At 35.9% G+C, this 27,552-nt stretch overlaps 3 protein-coding genes across 5 annotated transcripts in view; 2 read left to right on the top strand and 1 right to left on the bottom strand.

Annotated features, from left to right (window-relative positions):
- LOC100367158 (DNA excision repair protein ERCC-1-like) overlaps window positions 1–3,268 on the top strand; it is a 22,952-nt gene extending 19,684 nt beyond the window's left edge. Inside the window, exons 8-9 of the mRNA XM_078006420.2 lie at window positions 2,328–2,396; window positions 3,080–3,268. Coding sequence (XP_077862546.2) covers window positions 2,328–2,396; window positions 3,080–3,172 — 162 coding nt within the window. The 3' untranslated portion in view covers window positions 3,173–3,268. The remainder of the gene's footprint in view (window positions 1–2,327; window positions 2,397–3,079) is intronic.
- On the bottom strand, window positions 3,253–27,531 carry LOC102801820 (18S rRNA aminocarboxypropyltransferase-like). 2 transcript variants are annotated; one of them, XM_085502479.1, is made up of 5 exons: window positions 27,221–27,531; window positions 23,846–24,059; window positions 19,745–19,938; window positions 18,380–18,547; window positions 3,253–5,455 (listed from the first exon to the last, which is right to left on the bottom strand). In XM_085502479.1, exons 1-5 carry the CDS (start codon window positions 27,342–27,344, stop codon window positions 5,145–5,147), a joined length of 1,011 nt encoding a protein of 336 aa, XP_085358605.1. In that variant the 5' UTR covers window positions 27,345–27,531; the 3' UTR covers window positions 3,253–5,144. The 2 variants fall into 2 exon arrangements, with proteins under 2 accessions (XP_085358605.1, XP_085358606.1); XM_085502480.1 differs by having other exon boundaries at window positions 3,253–5,452.
- The window catches only part of LOC100375570 (uncharacterized), a 45,794-nt gene continuing 45,693 nt past the window's right edge, over window positions 27,452–27,552 (top strand). For both annotated transcript variants that reach the window (XM_085502478.1, XM_085502476.1), the window contains exon 1: window positions 27,452–27,552. In XM_085502478.1, the coding sequence (XP_085358604.1) occupies window positions 27,481–27,552 (72 nt within the window). In that variant the 5' untranslated portion in view covers window positions 27,452–27,480.

The following is a 27,552-nucleotide window of genomic DNA, read 5'->3' as shown; positions in this document are numbered from 1 at the left end:
TTTATATTAATTTTTCAATTATTTCTTTGTTGATTTTGGACAAAATGTACATACATGTACTTAGGTAATTTCCCAATAGCAATACCCCAGACCATTCGTCCCGGTGTTATCGCTATCGCCACACGAGACTCCAGCTTGTCTCCTATACAATTTTCCTTCCGCCCACTTAATTTTAATATTCATATGACCTTTGCACTGACATCGATAGCCAATCGCATTCGACCGCGGACGTCACTCTAAATAAACAACTGAATAAATTAATATACCATATTTGGAAGATAGCGGGTAAATTCAACGTTGTTGGTGTGTTCCTTCGGGTTCCGAAGTCGCACGAAACGAGTTCATGTTCCGTTATCTTTCGCAAGTAAAACAGGTCGATATGTATTAAACATGGCATTTGTTTTCTTGTTTTAACCCCCTTATTACGCAAGCTTCCGTCGAAGTGGTGTTTTTTTCGACGATTTGTGGCATGTTGCAAAACGAACGAAACATTGCGGCATTCTTAGCGGTGGATAAGGGATCGACTATGTCGTCACATTTATGTCTCGTTTGAAAGAGAATAAACAACCGCTCAGAAAAATATGTTGCTAATATTTAAGTGCGGTGCCTTGAAATCGCCTGCCCGACGTCCAAATTTCAAAAGGATGTTCGATTTGCAATGACGACCGTTCATATGTACTAGGCGACGTTACTAATTACTACTAGGGTCGGTGTTTGCATTAAGAATTATAGAACAAAAGATCAGCAAAGCGGTGCTTTTGTCGGCGATTTTGTCAAAGGGAATATTGATAAAATGTTGCAAAACAGAATCGCGAGTTGGGTGAAAAATTGCGCCGGCGGCATTCTCAGCGATGGCGACACCCGAGAAACACCGTGTCACGGTGCATTCGTTCATCAGTACACCGAAGAAATACGTACATATTGTTGCGGACGACTATTGTAGACTGTGTTCGTGTAGTCTTCGAGTTTGTGGACAGTTAAAGTCGTGTGTGAATTTATTCAAGCCAGGGAAAGCAGGAGGGATAACTTATGGAAATCGTCTTTCCAATTTGATCCAGTGCGACGTTGTGAAAGGAGCGACTCTGTCGTCTCATCTATGTCTAGTTTGTAAGAGAAAGATTGATAGCGCAGAAAAATCCGCCAATAATGTAAAACAGTGGCGTGAAATTGTCAGTCATTCTAATATCTCCCAACCTGTGAACGAAAGGGTTAAGCGTGCTGCCTTGAAATCGCCTGCCAAAACTAAAATGGCGCGTTTCACGTGACTTTGTTTACTAAAGATAGCGTGGGCGTTTGATTGACACTCAACTCATTAGTATTCCACCAATCACAGCTACATCTACTTTCTGGATGTGCGCAGTCAAATTGTATAGGAGACAAGCTGGAGTCTCGTGTGGCGATAGCGATAACACCGGGACGAATGGTCTGGGGTACAATAGCAACAACATTTTTGAAAAAATAAGTTTTATTTTGTGAAAGGGTTTAAATGATCACATAGAATTTCAACAGATGCATCTAAATATACCGGTAATTTTTTTTTTTTTGTCTATAAATAATTGCTGAACATCATGAGTTACAGTGTGCTGTAATTTTGCCGTATTGCATTGAGTATTTTCATCCTACCATATTAGGAAATGTTAATTTCAAATATGGAACGATTACTTGCATAAGCGTCCTCTAATAATAAAAACGACATGGCTGCCCTCAGCGTGAAGTTTAACCGGATCCTACGCAAAGAAATTTGCTAAGTCTGTTTAGATTTCGGCATTCCCATGATGTATCTTTGGGAGAAAAGAATGTATAATAATAAGGTTACTACAGTATTTCGTCCTACTTGATAGCACAAACCAAACAATGATGCTATCCTAAACAGATCTGTCTTTGGTTCTGTTCCTGACAGTTTGATTTTTTTCTTTAAATTGAAGAACAAGCATCTATTGTCTCACAACAATGGCATTAAGCATCACACATTTTTTTTTTTACAATGTAATTTCAGTCTATAGAAAGAATTATTATTAAAGCTTCAAAAATTTTTATTTATTTTGGACAAAATTTCCTATTGGTCCTGATCAAAATTTTTGGAATCAATGCACAAAATGAGTTTTATTTTGTTAAAAGGTTAAATTGATTGCAGAAAATACAATTTTCTTTTTCTGTTGATAAATACTGGCACAATACTATGCTATTTCATCACAATTGATGACACCAACCAGACAATGATAGTCTCATAAACAGATCTGTCTTTGATTCTGTTTCTGGCAGTTTGATTTTTAAAAAAAATTGAAGAACATTGTCTCACAACAATGGCATTTTTTTTTTCATTTCAGTCTATAGAAGGAATAATAAAAGCTTCAAAGGAAGAGTTATCACTTTGTCCAGGATTTGGCCCACAAAAGGTGAGGAAAATAAAGATGTGTTAGACTCGGCTGTTTATTGTTTGAGACATTGTAGTAAAAAGTTTTAAAAATAATCTTTGACCATACATATCCCTCCTTTCCTACCAAGGAATATGAACTGAGTCCCTGCAGAATGACCATCAAAGATTATGTACTCTCTATGTATTCAGGATAAATTAATGGTTTACTTATTTTGCCTCATCAAAGAATAGCACATACTATTGTAAAATGACTAATTTTCAGTGGGTCTTAAATTCACGGTTTTATCGTTTAGATAAAGTGTTCTATGCTAAATTTTACATATTCACTGGGTTTTAATTTAGCGCATTTTCAAGTCAGCGAAATAAGCAAAATTAAAACCCAGTGAATAATTAACCCTTCTACAGTATATACAAATATACATGTACCATCTTAACTATTTTGATAGTATTTGATAAGATGACCTCATCAAAAAAATAGAAGATACTGTAATAAATTCTTCACTGGTTTTTAATATTGCTATTCGCTAAATTAAATTTGTGTTCCTCTCAGTGAAAATTTACAGTAGACATGTACAGCATTTGACAAGCTGATCTCATCTAAAAAACAATATATATATATATATATATATGTAGCGTTTTTACTGTTTCTATGGTAATTGGTGTCAACCAAAACTCAAGTTTATACATTTTTTTTTTTTACAGGCTTATCGACTTCAAAGTTTGTTTGATGAATCATTTATAAGATCAAAACATTCAAAGAAAAATGAACCACAGCCAAGTACAAGCAAACAATGAATTACTAACATTCCAAATGATTTTGTATATACTTTATAAATAGATATTTTAAATATAATAATGAATAAAATAAAGATTACTTTTATGTAAAAAAAAGCTACTTTCTTTTTTATTCAAATAATTTAATTTTCACTGTACAAAACTTTCATACACTCTGGAAGGAAAGGGTACATGTAGCTTCCTTCAGTTGATAATTCCCAAAAATTTATTCATTAAAGGGAAAATTAAATTGCCCAAAAAATGCAAATTTTACCTCATTCCATTTCACTGCCGAACTATACATGTACACATTGAAATTGGTTTCTTACACTGTAAGAATTTACTCTACTTTTATTAGGTCTATATAAGTATACTGTAAATGCATTAATTATTCACTGGGTTTTAATTTTGCTGATGAGTAAAATCCGCTAAATTAAATCTATGTGATAACAAAAATAGGCCTGTTGCTCAACGACTATTGTACAAAAAATTTGTGCTGTATATGACAAATACCCCAAAAGGCAGTGAGTGAGACAATAAAATAACAAATATTCAATAAAATTAGAATCAAAGAAAACTCCAGCGTGTTGAGAGAATAACATAAGATGATATTTGCAATTATCTGAATTCGTAATATATGTATATACCAAGTTTTGTTGAAATATGTTGAATGGTTCTTGAAATAGCACCCAAAAAGCTTGAATTTCACTAGCTGATATGCAAATTAGATAATTTGCATAAATTTCCATCAAAAACTAAATGTATCTGGAAACTGCCCCAACACATCTATGCACAAAGTTTTATTAAAACATATTGAATGGTTCTCAAGATATCACCAAAATAGCCTAAATATTGGTATGTAAATTAGGCAATTTGCATAATTTTTCACCAAAATCAATCATGTCTATACACATTAAATATGTTGAGTGGTTATGTTTTCATTACAATCACAATAGACCAATCAAAGAAAACTTAGAACTCCCATGTGCTATGTGGGAATGAGAAATAGATTGCAAAACAAATGGGAAACATTACATATCTCCCTGTGAGCATATAATTTCAATATGGCATCATTGTATAATCTTCCCAAGTTTAGTCCATTTTCCAACAACTGTAGTGCATTAAGGAGAAGGTGATAAAAAAAAAATCATGAATTTCTGAAATTTTTAGTGACTGGGTGAAGTGTCATCCAAGCTACATGTGTACCAAGTATCAAATAATTTGGACTACTGATTTTGAAGAACAAGTCAAAAGTACTATTTTTGATGAAAAATGACAAAATAAAATATTTGTTGAATTGAAGATGTCAACACAAAATGAACATATCTGATAGAGGACCACCCAACGTATATACCATGCTGGTTTGAGAGCAATCGGACTACCAGTTTCGGTGAAGAAGTCGAAAATAGCATTTTTGACCAAAAATTACCATTTTAAAATATTCGCCAAAATTAGGAAATTGAAAATTTCCTTACCAAAATAACAAAACTGATAGAGGACAACCAGCACTGTAGACCACTTAGTGTCATTGTAGCATAGAAGAAATTTGAGAGTTTTGGGGAGCTAATTTGCATAATTTTTGGCAGATCGACTTCTCATGAACAGATTACCATCTACACTCATCAAGGCATCCACAAAAAATCAAGTCAAACGGTTCGGCGGTTTTTTGAGAAGAAATCGTGCACAGACAGATAGATAGACGGACGACAGACGCAGGACAGAAACCCATCCCATAGGCTCAGCGGATCTATGGTCCGTTGAGCCAATAAAACTCATTGTTTTCTTGAAAAATTTATAAAATCAAAACACAGCGAATATGCTCAAAACATCAAATTTAAAAGTCGGTTAAAATAAATTATCGCCTTGTGTGACGTAAGTTCATGGTTTAATAACTCCTTCCTATATATTCTGTGACATCCAAGTAGCATACAGGTACATGAGTGATAGCAAGTAGGCAACTTAAATAATATCAATGATGTGACCAGCTTTTATTTCAAGACGTATCATCCGATGCTTTTTTGATATTGTCAATCATCACAGCGCCTGTCATAGCAGTAGTCTTCATATCGTATTGTGTGTCCTTTGCCTCATCTGTTATTTCAAGAGACTGGTCATCAATTGCATTTGTATCACCTTGTAGATTGTTCCTTATCGCAGCATCTGGTATAATAGCTGTGTCACTTGTATCGTATTGTGTGTCTTTTGCCTTGTCAGTTTCATCATCTGTGGCTTCTTCTGATTCTTCACTTTCTGACGATGGCATATCATAGACGGGCTGTCTGTCAAATTTCTCTATACCACCTTCTGTAATGAGAGCGATATTTGGTTGAGATGGTCTCAAAACAAATTAGTTACACTGTCAGTACATTGTGAGATGCGTCCAATTTGTTATACCATGTCAGTGCATTGTGAGATGCGTCCAATTTGTTATACCATGGCAGTGCATTGTGGGATGTGTCCAATTTGTTACACCATGTCAGTGCATTGTGAGATGTCCAATTTGTTGCACCATGTCAGTGCATTGTGAGATGCATCCAATTTGTTAATACACTACGTCAATTCATTGGGAGATGTCTAATTTGTTGCACCATGGCAGTGCATTGTGGGATGTGTCCAATTTGTTATACCATATCAGTGCATTGTGAGATGCGTCCAATTTGTTAATACACTATGTCAATTCATTGGGAGATGTCCAGTTTGTTACACCATGTCAGTGCATTGTGAGATGTGTCCAATTTGTTACACCATGTCAGTGCATTGTGAGATGTGTCCAATTTGTTACACCATGTCAGTGCATTGTGAGATGTGTTCAATTTGTTAATACACCATGTCAGTGCATTGCGAGGTGTGTCCAATTCGTTACACCATGTCAGTGCATTGCGAGATATGTCCAATTTGTTACACCATGTCAGTGCATTGTGAGATGTGTCCAATTTGTTACACCATGTCAGTGCATTGTAAGATGTGTCCTTGTTACACCATGTCAGTGCATTGTGAGATGTGTCCTTTTTGTTACACCATGTCAGTGCATTGTGAGATGTGTCCAATTTGTTGCACCATGTCAGTGCATTGTGAGATGCGTCCAATTTGTTAATACACTATGTCAATTCATTGGGAGATGTCCAATTTGTTGCATCATGGCAGTGCATTGTGGGATGTGTCCAATTTGTTACACCATGTCAGTGCATTGTGAGATGTGTCCAATTTGTTGCATCATGGCAGTGCATTGTGGGATGTGTCCAATTTGTTACACCATGTCAGTGCATTGTGAGATGTGTCCAATTTGTTGCACCATGTCAGTGCATTGTGAGATGCGTCCAATTTGTTAATACACTATGTCAATTCATTGGGAGATGTCCAATTTGTTGCATCATGGCAGTGCATTGTGGGATGTGTCCAATTTGTTACACCATGTCAGTGCATTGTGAGATGTGTCCAATTTGTTGCATCATGGCAGTGCATTGTGAGATGTGTCCTTGTTACTCCATGTCAGTGCATTGTGAGATATGTCCTTTTTGTTACACCATGTCAGTGCATTGTGAGATGTGTCCAATTTGTTACACCATGTCAGTGCATTGTGAGATGTGTCCTTGTTACTCCATGTCAGTGCATTGTGAGATGTGTCCTTTTTGTTACACCATGTCAGTGCATTGTGAGATGTGTCCTTTTTGTTCCACCATGTCAGTGCATTGTGAGATGTGTCCAATTTGTTACACCATGTCAGTGCATTGTGAGAAGTGTCCTTGTTACTCCATGTCAGTGCATTGTGAGATGTGTCCTTTTTGTTACACCATGTCAGTGCATTGTGAGATGTGTCCAATTTGTTGCACCATGTCAGTGCATTGTGAGATGCGTCCAATTTGTTAATACACTATGTCAATTCATTTGGAGATGTCCAATTTGTTGCACCATGGCAGTGCATTGTGGGATGTGTCCAATTTGTTATACCATATCAGTGCATTGTGAGATGCGTCCAATTTGTTAATACACTATGTCAATTAATTGGGAGATGTCCAATTTGTTACACCGTCAGTGCATTGTGGGATGTGTCCAGTGCATTGTGAGATGTGTCCAATTTGTTACACCATGTCAGTGCATTGTGAGATATGCCCATTTTGTTACACCATGTCAGTGCATTGTGAGATGTGTCCTTGTTACTCCATGTCAGTGCATTGTGAGATGTGTCCTTTTTGTTACACCATGTCAGTGCATTGTGAGATGTGTCCTTTTTGTTCCACCATGTCAGTGCATTGTGAGATGTGTCCAATTTGTTACACCATGTCAGTGCATTGTGAGAAGTGTCCTTGTTACTCCATGTCAGTGCATTGTGAGATGTGTCCTTTTTGTTACACCATGTCAGTGCATTGTGAGATGTGTCCAATTTGTTGCACCATGTCAGTGCATTGTGAGATGCGTCCAATTTGTTAATACACTATGTCAATTCATTTGGAGATGTCCAATTTGTTGCACCATGGCAGTGCATTGTGGGATGTGTCCAATTTGTTATACCATATCAGTGCATTGTGAGATGCGTCCAATTTGTTAATACACTATGTCAATTAATTGGGAGATGTCCAATTTGTTACACCGTCAGTGCATTGTGGGATGTGTCCAGTGCATTGTGAGATATGTCCATTTTGTTACACCATGTCAGTGCATTGTGAGATGTGTCCAATTTGTTACACCATGTCAGTGCATTGTGAGATGTGTCCTTTTTGTTACACCATGTCAGTGCATTGTGAGATGTGTCCTTTTTGTTACACCATGTCAGATCATTGTGAGATGTGTCCTTTTTGTTACACCATGTCAGATCATTGTGAGATGTGTCCTTTTTGTTACACCATGTCAGTGCATTATGAGATGTGTCCAATTTGTTACACCATGTCAGTGCATTGTGAGATATGTCCATTTTGTTACACCATGTCAGTGCATTGTGAGATGTGTCCAATTTGTTACACCATGTCAGTGCATTGTGAGATGTGTCCAATTTGTTGCACCATGTCAGTGCATTGTGAGATGCGTCCAATTTGTTAATACACTATGTCAATTCATTGGGAGATGTCCAATTTGTTGCATCATGGCAGTGCATTGTGGGATGTGTCCAATTTGTTACACCATGTCAGTGCATTGTGAGATGTGTCCAATTTGTTATACCATGTCAGTGCATTGCGAGGTGTGTCCAATTTGTTACACCATGTCAGTGCATTGCGAGATATGTCCAATTTATTACACCATGTCAGTGCATTGTGAGATGTGTCCTTGTTACTCCATGTCAGTGCATTGTGAGATGTGTCCAATTTGTTACACCATGTCAGTGCATTGTGAGATGTGTCCAATTTGTTACACCATGTCAGTGCATTGTGAGATATGTCCAATTTGTTACACCATGTCAGTGCATTGTGAGATGTGTCCTTTTTGTTACACCATGTCAGTGCATTGTGAGATGTGTCCTTTTTGTTACACCATGTCAGTGCATTGTGAGATGTGTATAATTTGTTAATACACCATGTTAGTGCATTGCGAGGTGTGTCCAATTTGTTACACCATGTCAGTGCATTGTGAGATGTGTCCAATTTGTTAATACACCATGTCAGTGCATTGCGAGGTGTGTCCAATTTCTTACACCATGTCAATGCATTGTGAGATGTGTCCAATTTGTTAATACACCATGTCAGTGCATTGTGAGATGTGTCCAATTTGTTACACCATGTCAGTGCATTGTGAGATGTGTTCATTTTGTTACACCATGTCAGTGCATTGTGAGATGTGTCCTTTTTGTTACACCATGTCAGTGCATTGTGAGATATGTCCATTTTGTTACACCATGTCAGTGCATTGTGAGATGTGTCCAATTTGTTACACCATGTCAGTGCATTGTGAGATGTGTCCTTTTTGTTACACCATGTCAGTGCATTGTGAGATGTGTCCTTTTTGTTACACCATGTCAGATCATTGTGAGATGTGTCCTTTTTGTTACACCATGTCAGATCATTGTGAGATGTGTCCTTTTTGTTACACCATGTCAGTGCATTGTGAGATGTGTCCAATTTGTTACACCATGTCAGTGCATTGTGAGATATGTCCATTTTGTTACACCATGTCAGTGCATTGTGAGATGTGTCCAATTTGTTACACCATGTCAGTGCATTGTGAGATGTGTCCAATTTGTTGCACCATGTCAGTGCATTGTGAGATGCGTCCAATTTGTTAATACACTATGTCAATTCATTGGGAGATGTCCAATTTGTTGCATCATGGCAGTGCATTGTGGGATGTGTCCAATTTGTTACACCATGTCAGTGCATTGTGAGATGTGTCCAATTTGTTGCATCATGGCAGTGCATTGTGAGATGTGTCCTTGTTACTCCATGTCAGTGCATTGTGAGATATGTCCTTTTTGTTACACCATGTCAGTGCATTGTGAGATGTGTCCAATTTGTTACACCATGTCAGTGCATTGTGAGATGTGTCCTTGTTACTCCATGTAAGTGCATTGTGAGATGTGTCCTTTTTGTTACACCATGTCAGTGCATTGTGAGATGTGTCCTTTTTGTTACACCATGTCAGTGCATTGTGAGATGTGTCCAATTTGTTACACCATGTCAGTGCATTGTGAGAAGTGTCCTTGTTACTCCATGTCAGTGCATTGTGAGATGTGTCCTTTTTGTTACACCATGTCAGTGCATTGTGAGATGTGTCCAATTTGTTGCACCATGTCAGTGCATTGTGAGATGCGTCCAATTTGTTAATACACTATGTCAATTCATTTGGAGATGTCCAATTTGTTGCACCATGGCAGTGCATTGTGGGATGTGTCCAATTTGTTATACCATATCAGTGCATTGTGAGATGCGTCCAATTTGTTAATACACTATGTCAATTAATTGGGAGATGTCCAATTTGTTACACCGTCAGTGCATTGTGGGATGTGTCCAGTGCATTGTGAGATGTGTCCAATTTGTTACACCATGTCAGTGCATTGTGAGATATGCCCATTTTGTTACACCATGTCAGTGCATTGTGAGATGTGTCCAATTTGTTATACCATGTCAGTGCATTGCGAGGTGTGTCCAATTTGTTACACCATGTCAGTGCATTGCGAGATATGTCCAATTTGTTACACCATGTCAGTGCATTGTGAGATGTGTCCTTGTTACTCCATGTCAGTGCATTGTGAGATGTGTCCAATTTGTTACACCATGTCAGTGCATTGTGAGATGTGTCCAATTTGTTACACCATGTCAGTGCATTGTGAGATATGTCCAATTTGTTACACCATGTCAGTGCATTGTGAGATGTGTCCTTTTTGTTACACCATGTCAGTGCATTGTGAGATGTGTCCTTTTTGTTACACCATGTCAGTGCATTGTGAGATGTGTATAATTTGTTAATACACCATGTTAGTGCATTGCGAGGTGTGTCCAATTTGTTACACCATGTCAGTGCATTGTGAGATGTGTCCAATTTGTTAATACACCATGTCAGTGCATTGCGAGGTGTGTCCAATTTCTTACACCATGTCAATGCATTGTGAGATGTGTCCAATTTGTTAATACACCATGTCAGTGCATTGTGAGATGTGTCCAATTTGTTACACCATGTCAGTGCATTGTGAGATGTGTTCATTTTGTTACACCATGTCAGTGCATTGTGAGATGTGTCCTTTTTGTTACACCATGTCAGTGCATTGTGAGATGTGTCCTTTTTGTTACACCATGTCAGTGCATTGTGAGATGTGTCCAATTTGTTACACCATGTCAGTGCATTGTGAGATATGTCCATTTTGTTACACCATGTCAGTGCATTGTGAGATGTGTCCAATTTGTTACACCATGTCAGTGCATTGTGAGATGTGTCCTTTTTGTTACACCATGTCAGTGCATTGTGAGATGTGTCCTTTTTGTTACACCATGTCAGATCATTGTGAGATGTGTGCTTTTTGTTACACCATGTCAGTGCATTGTGAGATGTGTCCTTTTTGTTACACCATGTCAGTGCATTGTGACATGTGTCCAATTTGTTACACCATGTCAGTGCATTGTGAGATATGTCCATTTTGTTACACCATGTCAGTGCATTGTGAGATGTGTCCAATTTGTTACACCATGTCAGTGCATTGTGAGATGTGTCCTTTTTGTTACACCATGTCAGTGCATTGTGAGATGTGTCCTTTTTGTTACACCATGTCAGATCATTGTGAGATGTGTCCTTTTTGTTACACCATGTCAGATCATTGTGAGATGTGTGCTTTTTGTTACACCATGTCAGTGCATTGTGAGATGTGTCCTTGTTACACCATGTCAGATCATTGTGATATGTGTCCTTTTTGTTACACCATGTCAGTGCATTGTGAGATGTGTTCATTTTGCTACACCATGTCAGTGCATTGTGAGATGTGTCCAATTTGTTAATACACCATGTCAGTGCATTGTGAGATGTGTCCAATTTGTTACACCATGTCAGTGCATTGTGAGATGTGTTCATTTTGTTACACCATGTCAGTGCATTGTGAGATGTGTCCTTTTTGTTACACCATGTCAGTGCATTGTGAGATGTGTCCTTTTTGTTACACCATGTCAGTGCATTGTGAGATGTGTCCAATTTGTTACACCATGTCAGTGCATTGTGAGATGTGTCCTTTTTGTTACACCATGTCAGTGCATTGTGAGATGTGTCCAATTTGTTACACCATGTCAGTGCATTGTGAGATATGTCCATTTTGTTACACCATGTCAGTGCATTGTGAGATGTGTCCAATTTGTTACACCATGTCAGTGCATTGTGAGATGTGTCCTTTTTGTTACACCATGTCAGTGCATTGTGAGATGTGTCCTTTTTGTTACACCATGTCAGTGCATTGTGAGATATGTCCATTTTGTTACACCATGTCAGTGCATTGTGAGATGTGTCCAATTTGTTACACCATGTCAGTGCATTGTGAGATGTGTCCTTTTTGTTACACCATGTCAGTGCATTGTGAGATGTGTCCTTTTTGTTACACCATGTCAGATCATTGTGAGATGTGTGCTTTTTGTTACACCATGTCAGTGCACTGTGAGATGTGTGCTTTTTGTTACACCATGTCAGTGCATTGTGAGATGTGTCCTTTTTGTTACACCATGTCAGTGCATTGTGACATGTGTCCAATTTGTTACACCATGTCAGTGCATTGTGAGATATGTCCATTTTGTTACACCATGTCAATGCATTGTGAGATGTGTCCAATTTGTTACACCATGTCAGTGCATTGTGAGATGTGTCCTTTTTGTTACACCATGTCAGTGCATTGTGAGATGTGTCCTTTTTGTTACACCATGTCAGATCATTGTGAGATGTGTCCTTTTTGTTACACCATGTCAGATCATTGTGAGATGTGTGCTTTTTGTTACACCATGTCAGTGCATTGTGAGATGTGTCCTTGTTACACCATGTCAGATCATTGTGAGATGTGTCCTTTTTGTTACACCATGTCAGTGCATTGTGAGATGTGTTCATTTTGCTACACCATGTCAGTGCATTGTGAGATGTGTCCAATTTGTTACACCATGTCAGTGCATTGTGAGATGTGTTCATTTTGCTACACCATGTCAGTGCATTGTGAGATGTGTCCAATTTGTTAATACACCATGTCAGTGCATTGTGAGATGTGTTCATTTTGTTACACCATGTCAGTGCATTGTGAGATGTGTCCAATTTGTTACACCATGTCAGTGCATTGTGAGATGTGTTCATTTTGCTACACCATGTCAGTGCATTGTGAGATGTGTCCAATTTGTTAATACACCATGTCAGTGCATTGTGAGATGTGTTCATTTTGTTACACCATGTCAGTGCATTGTGAGATGTGTCCAATTTGTTACACCATGTCAGTGCATTGTGAGATGTGTTCATTTTGTTACACCATGTCAGTGCATTGTGAGATGTGTCCAATTTGTTATACCATATCAGTGCATTGTGAGATGTGTCCAATTTGTTACACCATGTCAGTGCATTGTGAGATGTGTTCATTTTGCTACACCATGTCAGTGCATTGTGAGATGTGTCCAATTTGTTAACCCTCTTCTTACCGACGCCATAAAATACCATGTGAAAAATGGACACCTATTTTCCCAGCATACATTTCACACTAACTAGCCAAGACTTTTTGTGTAATTTCAACCAATTTCAATTGTCAAGTACTGCCTTTTAAGTAAATTCACATTAAACTTGGTTTTCCATTTAGAATAGAATATTGTCTTCTCATTTCATGAACTTCAGTCACATAAATTAAATTGTACGATTAGAGGAGGGTTACAAAAATATGCTAATTACGATAAACATGACAGCTGTGAATTTTGTTAATAAATCATGAAACCAGAGATAAAAGTGAACTTGCCTAAAAGAGTAAGTCATGGTTTATCAAGTAACTATGCTACTTGAGAATTTGAATTTGGGGGGTCCAAAAAAAATGTTACCCCCTAAAATATGGTTTTGTATGGCTTGGGGTGTTTCCAGTCTAAAATCAATTATATGGTATTTTATGCGTTCAGATTGTGCAGAACGTAGGGCATTTATCTTATGGCATTATATGGCTACAGTAATAATTAAAGATATGGTACTTTATGGTTTCAGAAGGAATAAGTATTCAGCCAGACAATATGGGTTTTTATGGCTTGGGAAAGGAAATCATTGGTCCATAAAATACCATGCTATGGTAAAATATGGTTTGGGGAATACATGTTTATTTTATCATAACCTCAGGACCACAAAATATGGTACTTTATGGTTTCAGAAGGAATAAGTATTCTGCCAGACAATATGGGTTTTTATGGCTTGGGAAAGGAAATCATTGGACCATAAAATACCATGTTATGGTAAAATATGGCTTCAGGTTTTTATTTGAGAAAATATAATTACCTAAATGCGACGATCAAATTCTGTTAAAATAATTTTGAAACTCAAAATGATGTCAACAGATTTAGCATTTACATGTACTGCCCGTTTAGTAACCTTTTTATGGGCTAAAACAGCTGTCATTTTGAAAATGTTAATGATCTTCATTTGTTTATAGACTAGCAGCACTAGAAGAATTTGTTTATCAAAAGAAATGAACATTTCTACAGTTTGACCACTGATATATTTTGGCTAAAGAAAAACTAAGTATAAATATGATAAACAAAAACGTCTGAACAGATAAAAGCAAAAATATGTCATTAGTCTAAACAGATTTGCACCTGTGTATCAAATTTTAATGAAATCTTGATGGTATAGTAACACATGGTTTAGTGAACTCTGACACCATATATTACCATAAAATTTTAAATCTGAAGCCATAATATACCATTTCACAATCAAGTATCATATAAAATGCCATAAATTACCATAATCAATCCAAGTGTAACAAATTTTACCATAAATCAAAGAAAGCTTAGAAAGAACTCCCATGTGCCGAGAGTATTGGAGACACATTAAATATAATTCGAAATTACTTAGCTGAAAACTAATTATGCAAATCAGAAAATTAATATGACCAGATTTGAGTGTAAAACTAATGAGGTCTGCGCAATGTAACAGAAAATCTATGTCTCCAAGTTTAATTGAAATGTGATTAGAACCAAAAAATTATGAATTATTATGCTTATTAGGGAATTAATATGAACAGATTTTTACCCCAAACTAATTAGGTTTGAACATTGTCCTAGAGCATCTTTGTACTAAGTTTCATTGAAATGGAATAATTAGTACCGTGAAAACTCCAAAATTTCGACCCCTCTAAAACTTCGATTGGCTATTTATTTGCCGGGTTTCGGTGTTTTATTTACCTCCAAATTTTCGACTCCACTAAAAATTGCCGACTCATTCTTATTCGAAAATTGCGACCAGTTTTAGTTTTCCCCCAAACGAAAAAAAAAAAACGATGTGAGCGTTCAAACGGGACCTTCCTCGAAGGCATGAATCCGGGTTTCTGATTGACTGAGAGATTTTTATTTTATTGGTAACGAAAATATATTCTAAATAAACGAAGTTTCAAATAAAAACGAACACAAAAATCTCGGCATGCTGCGTTTCTGAATTGTTGATTATTACTGTACTCAGTAGTGATTATAATAATGTACACAAAATAAATTTGTTGAATGGTTATGAAATACAAATAAAAGTCAACTAAGTTTCATCGTAAGCGAATGATTCCGGTCTCGTATAAACGTTTGATGCTGTAGGATATCCGCCATGTTCTCTTAGGTCAAATAGGTCAAATCGCTAATTAACCAATCAAAAAGCTGGATGATGCCAACGTGTTCAAATTACCATAGCTTATTTAAATATGTTAATGTTATTGAACGCAATGCGAAGAGATTGATGTTGTAGTACGATATTTTGGCTTGGATTTTGATGCGAAAACGGCATGATTTTTTTTTAAATAAAATTAGTTGTTTTTAAAAAATAAACTGGTCATCTGAAGAATAATTTAACATTGTTCACAGTGATAACAGCTCATTCTCGAAAGGAAGCTTACCCGCTCACGCTAGTCACGATAAAAATCATACACGTGTACTCTTGAATAGACAGACGTCAATGACTACGGTAAAACTTAGACTCTATTTTAGCCGGCAGGATTGATTGAAATGTCCGAAAAATGACGCCAAAATACACCTTAAAAGTCCCATTTTATTTTCTTAAATCCCATTTTATTTTTTAATCCAAGGGCGAATTTACGGCAGAATTTGGTCCCTCAAATAAGGGACACGTGAGCTTTGATTCTAACCGGATACATTGCACTGGGTCGGGGAGATAGTTTGCTAAACTTCCATGTATCTTTTGTCCAATGGGTACCTGTACTTCGAACATTCGCAAGTTTTCCTAGGTAGTGCGAGACAGCTTTGTCTTTTGACCTATTAGTTTTGTGCTGACCTCTTCTGCGCGTCTTGATGTTTTGTTTTGCTTGTCATAATACTCACTGATTGATGACTTTGTTTAGATTTTGAGTTACAACTCGGCCACGACTCTAAAAACATGTCACATTTCTAACGCCAATTATTTAAAACCGGTCGAAATTTTGGAGTTTTTACGGTACTTTAGATATCAGTGTGAAAGCTTAAAATTGGTTAATTATGCAAATTAGGTAATTAATATGTACAGATTGTAACCCACAATTATTCAGGTCTGTCTATTGTCCTACAGCATCCATGTACATTCATTGATATGTGATGTATAGTACCTGAGACATCAGTGTGAAAGTTGGTTAATTATGCAAATTAGGTGATTAATATGCACAAATATTTACCGGAAACTAATTGGGTCTGCATAATTCTAGATTCATTGAAATGTAAATGATTAGTACTTTAGATATCAGTAGAAAAGCTGAAAATTAATTATGCAAATTAGGTAATTAATATGCACAATTATTTACCCTAAAACTAATCAGGTCTCTGCATAGTCCTAAAGGATCTATGTACCAAGTTTCATTGAAATGCGATGATTAGTACTTGAGATACCCATGGAAAAGCTGAAAATTAACTAATTATGCAAATTAGGTGATTAATATGCACAAATATTTATCGAAAACAATCAATCTCTGCATAGTCCTTGAGTATGTAAGTACCAAGTTTCATTGAAATGTAATGCTAACTACTTATATCAAATGCTGAAAATTAATTAATTATGCAAATTAGGTAATTAATATGTACTGATATTACCATAAAAACTATCAGGTCTGTGCAGTGTCGTATGACATCTATGTACCAAGTTTCATTTGAAATGTGATGATTAGTACTTGAGATATCAGTGGAAAAACCGAAAATTGACTAATCATTATGCAAATTAGGTAATTAGTATCCACGGATTATTACCAAAAACTAATCAAAACCTAGCATTAGTTCAGAGCATCTATGTACCAAGTTTCATCAAAATCCAATGAGTGGTTGTTTAGATATCAGTGGAACAGTCATGGAACCACTAAAAAATAGCTAATTATCATGTAAATTAGGTAATTAATATGCACGGATTTTTACCAAAAATTAATCAAATCTGCGCATATGTTCAGAGCATCTATGTACCAAGTTTCATCAAAATCCAATGAGTGGTTCTTTAGATATCAGTGGAACAGTCATAGAACAGCTAAAAATTAGCTAATTATCATGCAAATTAGGTAATTAACGAGCATGGATTGTTACCAAAACCTAATCAAATCTGCGCATTGGCCCAGAGCATCTATGCACCAAGTTTCATCAAAAACCGATGTATGGTTCTTGAGATAGCAGTGGAACAGTCGGACACACATACACACACACATACACACATACACACATACACACATACACACATACAGACACACTAACTGCAAAGACTCCCATTTTGTGCTTCGCACATGGGAGTCAAAAACCATAATGTCCATAATAGCTGATACCATAATAAACCATAAATTCATACCAACAGCAATATGGCCCAATCCATAAAAAGCCATGTGTGATTTTTTAGTGATGACTAGAAAAATACCTTTCGTGTATTTCATAAAAGTAGTATAATACATATAGGACATCATAATAGATAATATGCATACAAGAAGTTGTAAGAATATTCCATAATCTAAAGTTCGGGAGATGTAAAACCAAAAGAGACAATGTGCAAAAATGGCTATGGTATTTTAAGGTATCAGGCAAAAATGCCCTCTATTTTCACAAGGTTTTTTATGGTGTCGGTAGGATAACACAAAATATATATTGGCTAAAAGAGGGTTAATACACCATGTCAGTGCATTGTGAGATGTGTTCATTTTGTTACACCATGTCAGTGCATTGTGAGATGTGTCCAATTTGTTACACCATGTCAGTGCATTGTGAGATGTGTCCAATTTGTTACACCATGTCAGTGCATTGTGAGATGTGTCCAATTTGTTACACCATGTCAGTGCATTGTGAGATGTGTCCAATTTGTTACACCATGTCAGTGCATTGTGAGATGTGTCCTTTTTGTTACACCATGTCAGTGCATTGTGAGATGTGTCCAATTTGTTACACCATGTCAGTGCATTGTGAGATGTGTCCAATTTGTTACACCATGTCAGTGCATTGTGAGATGTGTCCAATTTGTTACACCATGTCAGTGCATTATGAGATGTGTCCAATTGTTAATACACCATGTCAGTGCATTAGGAGATGTTTCCAATATTTTTCACCATATTTGTGCAAACAATGTGTCAAATTGAGTTAAAAGCAGTCGATCTATACATATTTTGAATATAGACTTACTTACCTGCACTGAACGGTGTTTTACACTGTTCAATCCATTTCTGTTGCGCTTCAACCACTTCAGATCCTGTTTTGCACTGAGCATATAGTTGTAATGGCACTGCATTGATGTCGTGGAATCCTCCACCCCACCTAAATTTACTCAATAGATGCTCTCCAACTCCCTCATATCCTGCAAAAAAAGAAATAATCAAATTTATACAACATATTCGCATGATTTCCACTTCTTGGATGAAGGAATTATAATATTCATTCATGGCAGACATTGATTTTGTTTTTTGCTCATTTTTCAATTCTTGTACATTCAGCACATTTTTCTATTTATTTTTTCTTTTCAACTACAACCCATCCAGCACAGTCAAATGGAGAACCCTTTAGGGAATATCCACAGGTTTGTGAGTTTTTGTAGTGAAAACTATTTTTTGCTGCTTTTTCATAATCTGACAGAATTTTGGAGCAAATAAATAAATTTACTTTCACTATTTTGGATAGAGAGATGATATAAACAAGAATAATCCAAAGGTAAAACTGCCAATAAAATGTTACTTGCACTGTATAGCCTACTGAGTTGGTAGAACAGAAAGCAATGTTCTCCTCAGGTTACATGGGTTTAAATCACACCACCAAAGGTGGTTTTCATCTCAGGAGGAAACTCATTTTTTGTTGGCATTTTTGGCTCTTATTAAATTATTATCGTAAGATCTGTATTAGAAGCTGAATCTTTAATAGAAGTGGCACCCATTCTTTTTGAACAATTGAGAACCAAAAATTCATCATCTCTCATATGTGTAGATGCTCTAATAAGCTGCATCTTCTCTGTTGCATTGTACCATTTTAATAGAAACTGTGGCTTCTAATACAGATTTAATAGTACTACAAACCAAGAAAGATGAATATTAATTAAGTTATCAACCTCCCCTATGCATAGGTAGGTACAATTGTCAAATGCTTTGATGCATACTTTGCCATATTCTTGTGATAATCTCATATTTATTATTATTATACATCTGTCACCGTAACGCCATGAGTTACAGCATGCCGTAATTTTGCGGTATTTACGGGCTATTTTCATCCTACCATATTAGGAAATGTGAATTCCAAACATGACTGCCACTAGGGTTTGATTGGACTTCACACAAAGAAATTTGCTGATTCTAAACATTTTGGATTTTGGCATTCCCATGATGTATCCTTGGAAGGAAAAGATATATAATAATGAGGTTATTACAAGGATACCTCAAAGTATGCATGAAGACAGTACACCGTCGCATCGACCTCCACTGTGCGCCGGTCGATACTCCCGCTGCACTGTCTCCGTGCATACTTTGAGGTATCCTCGTAATAACCTCATATTATTAGCGGTACATACCAACAATATAGAATATGGCGGCAAATGCTTCAACACAAGACAGCTTACATGGCCTGCCATAATTGATTGGATTTGCTGCTAGTAAGTATGGTAAGAGCCTCAAGTGAGAACCTTTCATTTTGTGGAAAGGCGTTTCTTCTAATTTATTCCATGAACAATCTACAACCGCAATACCATGCTCAGCCACGATCTCTCTGAAATAAGCAGATTCTTGTCAATTGAAAATAAATGTTTCAACACTTTGGGTACAGTGGGTCTCATGTTTATACATGTTTATACCAGCCACACAGTAAAACATTTCTTCTAGCATCTAAATATTTACGATTTATCTTGTTTTTTGTGTGGATTTGCAATTGTCTCACCACGGCATGTTTTGTATGGGTCCCATACGACCAGTGTTACCCAAAATTGGCATGGACAAATGTTGTGGTTTCATTTCAAAAAACAGGAGCATTTCAATACAAAGTAAATGAAAGTAAAAAGAGGGAATGCCACATACAACATACTGTTGTAATTTAAATCGTCATTTGATGATTTTATCGCATTCCTGATTTTGCGAAAATTGCTGATACACAGTGTTGTACGGCCAATTCTGGTGGCTGACATCTGGGCATTTTCACCACCTGGCAACCATCACCAGTAAAAATCAAAGAAAGCTTAGAAAGAACTCCCATGTGCTGAGAGTATTGGAGACACATTAAATATAATTCGAAATTACTTAGCTGAAAACTAATTATGCAAATCAGAAAATTAATATGACCAGATTTGAGTGTAAAACTAATGAGGTCTGCGCAATGTAACAGAAAATCTATGTCTCCAAGTTTAATTGAAATGTGATTAGAACCAAAAAATTATGAATTATTATGCTTATTAGGGAATTAATATGAACAGATTTTTACCCCAAACTAATTAGGTTTGTACATTGTCCTAGAGCATCTTTGTACTAAGTTTCATTGAAATGGAATAATTAGCACCGTGAAAACTCCAAAATTTCGACCCCTCTAAAAAATTGACCGCCTATTTATTTGCCGGGTTTCGGTGTTTTATTTACCTCCAAATTTTCGACTCCACTAAAAATTGCCGACTCATTCTTATTCGAAAATTGCGACCAGTTTTAGTTTTCCCCCAAACAAAAAAAAAAACGATGTGAGCGTTCAAACGGGACCTTCCTCAAAGGCATGAATCCGGGTTTCTGATTGACTGAGAGATTTTTATTTTATTGGTAACGAAAATATATTCTAAATAAACGAAGTTTCAAATAAAAACGAACACAAAAATCTCGGCATGCTGCGTTTCTGAATTGTTGATTATTACTGTACTCAGTAGTGATTATAATAATGTACACAAAATAAATTTGTTGAATGGTTATGAAATACAAATAAAAGTCAACTTAGTTTCATCGTAAGCGAATGATTCCGGTCTCGTATAAACGTTTGATGCTGTAGGATATCTGCCATGTTCTCTTAGGTCAAATAGGTCAAATCGCTAATTAACCAATCAAAAAGCTGGATGATGCGAAAACGGCATGATTTTTTTTAAATAAAAAAATTAGTTGTTTTTAAAAAATAAACTGGTCATCTGAAGAATAATTTAACATTGTTCACAGTGATAACAGCTCATTCTCGAAAGGAAGCTTACCCGCTCACGCTAGTCACGATAAAAATCATACACGTGTACTCTTGAATAGACAGACGTCAATGACTACGGTAAAACTTAGACTCTATTTTAGCCGGCAGGATTGATTGAAATGTCCGAAAAATGACGCCAAAATACACCTTAAAAGTCCCATTTTATTTTCTTAAATCCCATTATATTTTTTAATCCAAGGGCGAATTTACGGCAGAATTTGGTCCCTCAAATCACCGGTACGGTGCTCAAATAAGGGACACGTGAGCTTTGATTCTAACCGGATACATTGCACTGGGTCGGGGAGATCGTTTGCTAAACTTCCATGTATCTTTTGTCCAATGGGTACCTGTACTTCGAACATTCGCAAGTTTTCCTAGGTAGTGCGAGACAGCTTTGTCTTTTGACCTATTAGTTTTGTGCTGACCTCTTCTCCGCGTCTTGATGTTTTGTTTTGCTTGTCATAATACTCACTGATTGATGACTTTGTTTAGATTTTGAGTTACAACTCGGCCACGACCTTTGCTTTTACCGTGAAACATGAGGAAGTTTACGTCAATTGACGGACATTGCATTTTTTAAAAACTAATGAAGCACACTGTCTATCATCCCCATTTTTTTTTGCTGATTTCTATTCTGAAAAATTCGACCGTCTGAAAATGCACCTTAATTTTGACTCTAAAAACACGTCACATTTCTAACACAAATTATTTAAAACCGGTCGAAATTTTGGAGTTTTTACGGTACTTTAGATATCAGTGTGAAAGATTAAAATTGGTTAATTATGCAAATTAGGTAATTAATATGTACAGATTTTAACCCACAATTATTCAGGTCTGTCTATTGTCCTACAGCATCCATGTACATTCATTGATATGTGATGTATAGTACCTGAGATATCAGTGTGAAAGTTGGTTAATTATGCAAATTAAGTGATTAATATGCACAAATATTTACCGGAAACTAATTGGGTCTGCATAATTCTAGATTCATTGAAATATGATGATTAGTACTTTAGATATCAGTAGAAAAGCTGAAAATTAATTATGCAAATTAGGTAATTAATATGCACAATTATTTACCCTAAAACTAATCAGGTCTCTGCATAGTCCTAAAGGATCTATGTACCAAGTTTCATTGAAATGCGATGATTAGTACTTGAGATACCCGTGGAAAAGCTGAAAATTAACTAATTATGCAAATTAGGTGATTAATATGCACAAATATTTATCGAAAACAATCAATCTCTGCATAGTCCTTGAATATGTAAGTACCAAGTTTCATTGAAATGTAATGCTAACTACTTATATCAAATGCTGAAAATTAATTAATTATGCAAATTAGGTAATTAATATGTACTGATATTACCATAAAAACTATCAGGTCTGTGCAGTGTCGTATGACATCTATGTACCAAGTTTCATTGAAATGTGATGATTAGTACTTGAGATATCAGTGGAAAAACCGAAAATTGACTAATCATTATGCAAATTAGGTAATTAGTATCCACGGATTATTACCAAAAACTAATCAAAACCTAGCATTAGTTCAGAGCATCTATGTACCAAGCTTCATCAAAATCCAATGAGTGGTTGTTTAGATATCAGTGGAACAGTCATGGAACCACTAAAAAATAGCTAATTATCATGCAAATTAGGTAATTAATATGCACGGATTTTTACCAAAAATTAATCAAATCTGCGCATATGTTCAGAGCATCTATGTACCAAGTTTCATCAAAATCCAATGAGTGGTTCTTTAGATATCAGTGGAACAGTCATAGAACAGCTAAAAATTAGCTAATTATCATGCAAATTAGGTAATTAACGAGCATGGATTTTTACCAAAACCTAATCAAATCTGCGCATTGGCCCAGAGCATCTATGCACCAAGTTTCATCAAAAACCGATGTATGGTTCTTGAGATAGCAGTGGAACAGTCGGACACACATACACACACACATACACACATACACACATACAGACACACTAACTGCAAAGACTCCCATTTTGTGCTTCGCACATGGGAGTCAACAAAAGCAGATAACTCTCAGAAAACAGTACTTTGGGATAATTGTTGAGACTCTCCTTAACATTGTATCAATATTAGCCCTACATGTGCAGCACATATAAATTTGGTTGCCCATGATTACTTCAAAGTTGAGTTTGTGTTGTTTCCTCAACTTTATCTATTTTCGCCGGCTCTTCGACCGACAGCTCGCACAGAGCCCATAGGTATATACGATACAGAGGTGTGTGTCTTAGCAATGCAGAAAGTTCTGTGACATAACTCCGCCCACAAGAATACATGTAAAATGCATCTACCCAAAATTTGAACATACACTGCACGATGTTCGTAATGCTTTAAATATTATCACAATACTAAAGATAATCACATGACACAAAAAAACAAAACAAAAGATAATCACATGCTATCACAGTCTACAAAATAACAAGTAATTACATTTATTAATACCTGTCTTCTGGTGAAACACATCTTGTGCCGACAGGCGATAATATGATACCACCAAATCTCTGCGACAATCTGAGGGGGCGGACATACCCCATTCTACATAATTTACGCCCTGTGCATTTCTTTGGGTCACATTGTCCTAAATCCCACATAGCAAGAGGACATGGAAATTTGACATCATCACCGCCGCAAGCACCTGCTTCATCTTCAACAGAACCTGAGACAGAAAAGAATACATTCCCAGATAATTAGCAATCTAATTCCTTAGTTTGTGTTATAGATTGGCTTCTCGACTGACCTCATGAATATTTATGTTGTGTTCAGATTAATCGTGAATGCAATTCCATATAATACAATGTTCGGCATGTCAAGCAAAGGCACTCAGACTACCACAATCATCATCAGTTTGATTTGTTGATTCATACCTAAAAATATTTCTATTAAAAGATGACTACAATCACAACCATAGAAACGCCGTGAACAGCTTTCCTTTAACTGTATCTAGAAAAATATCGTAGTTTGAGGCTTAACATTTTGGAAAGCAGGTGTATTACACTTGTTCGTTGTTGTTTTGATTCATTAGAGAGTAGCCAAATTTATTAGCTAATTCATTATACAATGGAAAACACAAAATTGGGGTTTTTCTTATAAACATATTTTATAAAAATTTGTAAATATCGATCATCAGCTTTCATTAAAATTCAAATATTTCATAGTGATTGGCTCTAAAGCTAAACATTGTCTACGCCCATAATTAAATTGATGCCCCACTTACTCAAAATGATGTGCTTACAGATTGGATAATACTGAATTATTTAAACTCATTAGAACTTATGATGCCACAGTACACCAGGTTTCTTGAAGACGTGAATTTGTTTTGATGGACATTTATAAATATTACCGGTAATTACATTTATCCCAAAAGATCCTTGCGCTTCATTCAAAGATGCTAAAGAAGATGCTTTCATTGGCTATAGAAACTATTTGGTAATGCCCATTATCCATGATTCTTTGCAAGGATTCTTCAATAATTGGCAGACTTTCTGCCATGAACACAAAAGATAGATCCCATCAAATTTGTTTAAAACGCTTGAAATTACAGAAATTTAAAAGATTGCAAGTACAAGTAGTGCCATTATCGTTTTGCACAGAACGTTAAATCTCTAAAGTGTCAGATGAGAGTGTTGCTTCCTGGATGACTTCATGAATATTTATGTTGTTTTCTGATAGACCGAAAATTCAGCGCGGCAATCAAAGACGATCTGACGACTACCATTATCTTCACTGACTACAGGGGAGTTCTATAGAGTGGTATTGTGATTGATTGTTTTCAATCCCCATTTGAAATTTATAAACATTTATAAATATTTTATATAAAACAAATTTACGCCTTCATGAAATCAAGTGCACCATTTCTGGAATGAATTCTAACATCCAGTTTTACAGTAACTGCCAGGAGCGCCCTCTATTGGATCAAAGAAACATTGATTTCCGTCTATATATTAAAGTCAGTCAGGGAAATGTCAATTGTAATTTGTGAGATTTAGGAATTAATGGTCACTTCTATAAAATCATTAAATCCATGTACAATAACATAAACTACAAGGTAAAGATGTCAAATGGTTTAACAGGGGGTTTTCAGTCTACAAGTGGTGTGAAACAGGGTTGGAATATCTCACCCACCCTTTTTAACATATTCATCAATGATCTTCCAGGTCATTTTGGTAAAAGTGGTGATACACCAATAATGATTGGTGATAAACCCTTAAACTTTATTTTATATGCAGACGATCTTGTTTTGTTTTCACAGACTGCAGAGGGTTTACAAAATTGTCTGAATAAATTAGCAGACTGTTGTAAAACCTGGAATCTTGATGTGAATGTAAAGAAAACCAAAGTGATGATATTCAACACAAGTAACAGAGTACTGAAAAACCAAACTTTTATTATAGATGGTAAAAACATAACACCAGTCAAGGAGTTCTGTTATTTGGGTATGATATTCGCTCCGAATGGAAAATTTAAAACAAACCATTGTATGCTAAAAAATAAAGCAATGAAGACATTATTTGTCATTAGACAAACTATACAGAGTCATAAAATGATTTCAACTTCATTGTGTTTAAAATTATTTGATCAGTTGGTTACACCCATTCTAATGTATGGGTCAGAAATTTGGGCAGGTGAACTAACAAATGACACAAATAACCTAGAGCAAGTTTGTAATAATTATTATCGTTTTATTCTTGGTGTTAGTAAATTTACACCATCAGTTGGTATAAGGGATGAACTAGGTAGATTACCAGTAAGAATAAATGCAATGGTTTCAAAGGTTAAATACTGGTATAGAACAAATTTGCTTCCTGAAAATCACATATTAATTAAAATGTGCATTAAAGGAAATACAAAATAATTCTGCCTGGATTACTCAAATTTTGGGAAAAAAAAACTTGTCTAAAATAAAAGAAACTTACAAGATCAACAATATTAATCAACTAACCAATGTTTTAAAAAACAAAACTAACAAATGAATTTATTCAATCATGGAGAAAACAATTAAATAAAAGAGAAGGGAACAAACTTAGAACATATAGTATATTTAAACAAAATTTTGAATTGGCAAACTACAGTGTATCTAAATAAATTGAAAAAAAATTCAGCCAACGTAGAGTGTTAGCAAAGTTCAGGCTCAGTGACCACAACCTTGAAATTGAATTGGGAAGGAAGAGTAAACCAAAAACCCTAGAAAATGAAAGAATGTGCAAAAAATGCAATTCAGATCAAATTGAAGATGAAATGCATTTCATCTTAGATTGCAATTTCTATGAAGTAGAGAGAAAACATGTCTTGAAGTATTTTAAAATAAAAATTAATGACTTGTCCAGAATGTAAAGCTTCGTGAAAATAATGGGAAATAATATGGCTTTATCATATTGTTTAAAAAATACAATTTTCTAAAAGTTAAATATGTAACTGTGGTCTGGGAGAACCTTGCTGCTGTTTAATCAATTTTTCAGAGATTTTCTAATTTTTCTTTCTTTCTTTTGTTGAATTTCAGTGTATTTTAATTTTAGTGTTTTAGTGTGTCTTATTTTATTTGTCTTTTGTAATCATTTTTTTACCTTACTAAACCCGCAGATGGTTAAGTTGAGTAATAAAGTTATTATTATTATATATGCTTCCTTTTTAAAATTGTCTTCATAAAATATATACTACATGGTAGTATCTGATTAAGAGATTGACCATTACTAACTGGGGGTGCGGGGGAGATGGTATAACAACAGTGCAAGTCTCTCCCTTAGTTTTGAGGAAGATTTTTTTCCCCAAATCTACACACCCCCGAGTTTCTAATCGTCAACCCCTAAATTTCTACAGTACCATCCAATGCAGAATTCATGTCGCTAGTAAATCGTTCCATCTTGTCAAGTTGCCCCTGTCGGCGCTTGTCTTTTCCTCCACCAGCCCCAGCTCCACGATGTCCGGAGCCACGTTTTCTTCCCATGATCAAGGATAGACGTCTGCTAACTGATGACTTTATTATAGATCAACTCCAACTCTATCAGGCGTGTTTACTATGGGCGCAGACATGTTGAAACCGTGATGCAGCCTGGGAAAGTCTCGTGATCGTAAAATTCAAGATGGCGTTTCATCAAACACCTGACCGAGCAGGCGGTGATGTGGTGGAAACGATACAGGGAGATCAAACAAGT

Source organism: Saccoglossus kowalevskii, chromosome 8 (genome assembly GCF_978046115.1).
Source record: "Saccoglossus kowalevskii chromosome 8, keSacKowa6.1, whole genome shotgun sequence".
Taxonomy (NCBI): Eukaryota; Metazoa; Hemichordata; class Enteropneusta; family Harrimaniidae; genus Saccoglossus; species Saccoglossus kowalevskii.
The sequence above is the reverse complement of the archived record's forward strand: the minus strand, read 5'-3'. Positions and strand labels throughout refer to the sequence as shown.

Coding starts and splice junctions, on each gene's coding strand:
- LOC102801820 (XM_085502479.1), bottom strand. CDS start 27,344: ATGGGAAGAAAACGTGGCTCCGGACATCGTGGAGCTGGGGCTGGTGGA. Junction 19,939..23,845: donor TGTGTTTCACCAGAAGACAG/GTATTAATAAAT, acceptor TGCTTATTTCAG/AGAGATCGTGGCTGAGCATG. Junction 18,548..19,744: donor CGCCATATTCTATATTGTTG/GTATGTACCGCT, acceptor CTTTTTTTGCAG/GATATGAGGGAGTTGGAGAG.